This window comes from Hyperolius riggenbachi, chromosome 1 (genome assembly GCF_040937935.1).
Source record: "Hyperolius riggenbachi isolate aHypRig1 chromosome 1, aHypRig1.pri, whole genome shotgun sequence".
Classification (NCBI taxonomy): Eukaryota; Metazoa; Chordata; class Amphibia; order Anura; family Hyperoliidae; genus Hyperolius; species Hyperolius riggenbachi.
In genome coordinates this window covers 582,202,883-582,207,381 of record NC_090646.1, presented here as the reverse complement: position 1 = coordinate 582,207,381, position 4,499 = coordinate 582,202,883, and the positions used below count along the sequence as shown (strand labels likewise).

At 46.1% G+C, this 4,499-nt stretch overlaps 1 protein-coding gene across 2 annotated transcripts in view; it reads right to left on the bottom strand.

Moving 5' to 3' along the window:
• Positions 1-1,585: 1,585 nt before the first annotated feature.
• Positions 1,586-4,499, bottom strand: part of PTCD2 (pentatricopeptide repeat domain 2) — a 44,200-nt gene continuing 41,286 nt past the window's right edge. For both annotated transcript variants that reach the window (XM_068248320.1, XM_068248330.1), the window contains exon 10: positions 1,586-4,327. In XM_068248320.1, coding sequence (XP_068104421.1) covers positions 4,148-4,327 — 180 coding nt within the window. In that variant the 3' untranslated portion in view covers positions 1,586-4,147. The remainder of the gene's footprint in view (positions 4,328-4,499) is intronic.

The window sequence follows — 4,499 nt, the reverse complement described above, 5'->3', positions numbered from 1 at the left end:
AAAACCAATTACGTGACAATCACAGGGCAATTGAGACAATTGTAGCCAAACAAAGCACAATCAAGCCTTACAGACAGGAGATAAGATACACAATGGCAGGGGGGAGAATATACCCAAGCAATGCACTAGGAAGGTGTGGGGAGGATCTGAGGGGGTGGGTGATCAGAAGCCCCTAAGGGGCAGTTGGGGGTCAGATCTGATGGGGGGCAGTGACAGGTGGTGACAAGGGATGATTGACAGGTGACGGATAGGCGATTGACAGCTGATCAGCGGGCAATTACAGGGAAGGGGAGATCTGAAGGGGTGGGGGGTGATCAGATACCCCTAAGGGGTAGTTGGGGGTCTGATCTGATGGATAGGAGTGACAGGGGGTGATAGATGGGTTATTGACAGGTAAGAAGTGTGTGTGTTTACAGGGAAAAACAGATGTAAATGATGGATTGCTGATGTGATCAGGGGGGGGGGGGGTCTCTGAAAGGGTGGGTGGGTGACCAGAAGCCCCCAAGGGGCAGTTGGGGGGGTCTGATCTGATGGGGGGCAGTGACAGGTGGTGACAAGGGATGATTGACAGGTGACTGATAGGTGATTGGTAGCTGATCAGTGGGGAGATAGACAGATGCAGGGGAGATATAGGTTCAGTATACAGGGGGGGGGGGGGAGATCTGGAGGCGTGATCAGATACCCCTAAGGGGTAGTTGGGGGTCTGATCTGATGGATAGAAGTGACAGGGATTTATTGATGGGTGATATGGGGGGTGGTTAGGTCTAAGCTGCGGGCTGCAGAGGGGTACAGGGGGGGGGGGTCTGATGGGTGCTGCGGGTGATCGGGGGGGTCTGTGGGGCTCCTAAAGTGTGTGTGTGTGCGCATATACTGTGCCTGCTCTCCTCGCTTGTGGTCGACCGCTAAGTGTGACCACCAGCAGGAGGCAGGCAGTATAATACAGTTTGTTACGTAAACAAACTGTATTATACGCGTTCTATTGGGCAGTTTGAACTTTTACAGCCCGCCGGCGGGCTGACGCCACAAGGGGGCCGAACAGAGTGACGTAGCGATCGCTGATTAGTCTGCGATCTGCAGCTGCCACCGCACGGTATGAGTGTGCGGTCGGCAAGTGGTTAAAGAGGAACTCCAGTGAAAATAACGTAATGAAAAAAGTGCTTAATTTTTACAATAATTATGTATAAATGATTTAGTTAGTGTTTTCCCATTGTAAAATCTTTCCCTAATTTACAATCTGACATTTACCACATGGTGACATTTTTACTGCTGGCAGGTGATGTCAGTGGAAGTAGTTGCTGCTTGCTTTTTTTGGCAATTGGAAACAGCTGTTATTTCTCACAATGCAACAAGTACCCTGGTCCTGACATCACACTGTGGGAGGGGTTTCACCACAATATCAGCCATACAGAGCCCCCTGATAATCCGTTTGAGAAAAGAAAAAAGATTTCTCATAGGAAAGGGGGCATCAGCTACTGATTTGGATGAAGTTCAATCCTTGGTCACGGTTTCTCTTTAAGAGCACCCAGGTGCTGTGTTTAGTTTAATATGAACAGTCTAGTAATTACACATTTAACAAAAACTCAAGTTAAATAGAAAAACCTTTTATTATATGAAATTGGTTTGCATTGGTATAATTCGCCAAAGTCTGTCTTTGCACAGAGATTCTTCCCCTGGTCTGTGGTGAGGTTGGCTATCGGGCTGGTATAATTAGCCAAAGTCTGTCTTTGCACAGAGATTCTTCCCCTGGTCTGTGGTGAGGTAGGCTATCGGGCTGGTATAATTAGCCAAAGTCTGTCTTTGCACAGAGACTCTTCCCCTGGTCTGTGGTGAGGTTTGCCATTGGGCTGGTATAATTAGCCAAAGGCTGTCTTTGCACAGAGACTCTTCCCATGGTCTGTGGTGAGGTTTGCCATTGGGCTGGTATAATTAGCCAAAGTCTGTCTTTGCACAGAGATTCTTCACCTGGTCTGTGGTGAGGTTGGCTATCGGGCTGGTATAATTAGCCAAAGTCTGTCTTTGCACAGAGATTCTTCCCCTGGTCTGTGGTGAGGTAGGCTATCGGGCTGGTATAATTAGCCAAAGTCTGTCTTTGCACAGAGACTCTTCCCCTGGTCTGTGGTGAGGTTTGCCATTGGGCTGGTATAATTAGCCAAAGTCTGTCTTTGCACAGAGACTCTTCCCATGGTCTGTGGTGAGGTTTGCCATTGGGCTGGTATAATTAGCCAAAGTCTGTCTTTGCACAGAGATTCTTCCCCTGGTCTGTGGTGAGGTTGGCCATCGGGCTGGAATAATTAGCCAAAGTCTGTCTTTGCACAGAGATTCTTCCCCTGGTCTGTGGTGAGGTTTGCCATTGGGCTGGTATAATTAGCCAAAGTCTGTCTTTGCACAGAGATTCTTCCCCTGGTCTGTGGTGAGGTTGGCCATCGGGCTGGAATAATTAGCCAAAGTCTGTCTTTGCACAGAGATTCTTCCCCTGGTCTGTGGTGAGGTTGGCTATCGGGCTGGTATAATTAGCCAAAGTCCGTCTTTGCACAGAGATTCTTCCCCTGGTCTGTGGTGAGGTTTGCTAATATATCTGGAGGGCAAGTCTAACACTGCAGAACGTAAAATATATACAGTAAAATCTAATTATAGTAAACTCTGATATAGTAAATTCAGATCAGCAACTGCTTGTGTATAAATATGCATTGGCTATCATTCATAAAGCATTTCCGCATGCGGAAATGCTTAAAACAGCTGACTTTACCCAACACGTAGCAAATTCTGCATTCATAAAGGCTCCTTCCGCATGAAAAGCTGACATTACCGAGCAGAGTGATAAATCACCGCCTTGTGCGGTGATTATTGTAAAAAATGTAACAAAATGTTAATTCATAAAGATTACCGCAAGCGGTGTGAGGTAGGTAAGTAAATGTATCAACTCAGCAGCTTCCGTGTCTCCGCAAGCCTACCGCCTGCCTAGTTCTGGAAATCTCCGCACTGCTATCGCACCTGAACACATTTTTATGAATGAGCAGCCAGAAGGTGTTTTCCCCGCACTGATTCTCCATACCGACAGCACTTTCATGAATGATAGCCAATGTATGACCAATTCTGATATAGTAAACTACTTTTCCTGGTCCCTTGAAGTTTACTATAAAGGGATTCTACTGCACTGTTCTGCTGGTACAAGCATGCAGGGGGTGGAGTCAGAGCGCCTGATCTGCATTCCCATTCTGGGTGTGTGATCCAGAGGGTCAGAACAACAGCCAGCCAGGCATGTAATGGTTTTTAGAGCAAAGTCGACAGTGACAATGTTTTGTACTACTACATTGTTGTCAAAACATTTAAGGTGGCCATACATCAGGCGACTTGGCAGCCGATCGACCATCCGATTATTATAATCAAATTGGATGAAAATCACTGCCGCCAATTGGTCACATTGTCATTTTGGGACGATCAACGGATGCAGCGAAACCCCCAGCGCTCCATGAAAGGTATACATTACCTGTCTGCGGCCTCCGCTTGTCCCTCCACACACGAGACCGATTCCGGATTGATTGCAGCATGAAACTGATCAGGAATCGGCCTGCGGTGTGGGGGCAGCCGACAGATCTCTCTCTAATCAGATTCAATCAGAGAGAGATTTGTGTCTTGGTCGAATCTGCCCATCATCGCCAAATATATGGCTACCTTTAAGCCTCATCTACACAGTACAATTTTCAATCAAATCGGATCTATTAGACAGATCTATTAGATCATTTCCAACCGGTCCAATTGGATTGTTTTCGATTTCTCAATAGATTTTGGGTACTTATCAAAGCAAAATCTATCGCAAAATTGATCTGAAACAATTTGGACGTCTACACACGATGCAATTTCTTACTAGATCTATCTAATAGATCCGTAGATGATGGAAAACTTTACCGTGTAGATGAGGCTTTTCATTTGCTGAGTGCATCCAGTGTAATCCACTTTACAGGAGATCTGGATGGGGGAGTCCAGGAGGCTTTCCACAGCAACTATGAGGAGGAAGATTTCCTCTACACGGTCAGTAGGCTCATGTGAGAAAGGTACTGAACCAAGCTGCCAGCCTGCATCTTGTGTGACAAGTATAGACCCCGCCCACTGTACACAGAACATCTGTGAAATGTCCCATCGGTACAAGTCATACTATAGGAACTGATATCTTGTTCTTCCTAATGTTCTCCTGTTCCTGAATGCTGGCGTACAACATCTCATGCACGGTCAGAGTGCTGATCTGTCCCGATTGCTTTAGCTGCTCATAAATGTTGTTAAAGCTTTCAAATAAATCAGTAGCTTTCAGCTTTTCTTCTAGAACATCCATCTGTAGGAAGAGATACAAGGTAGTATTACAATCTAAAAGTGTACCCGAGGCAACATGTGACATGATGAAATAAATGTTTGTGTACAGTGCAAAACATTCATATCCAGGCTGATTTACTTGTTTTATTTTGCTGCCTAAAGCGGTAATTTCTAGGCATGTAACAGCTTCTGTC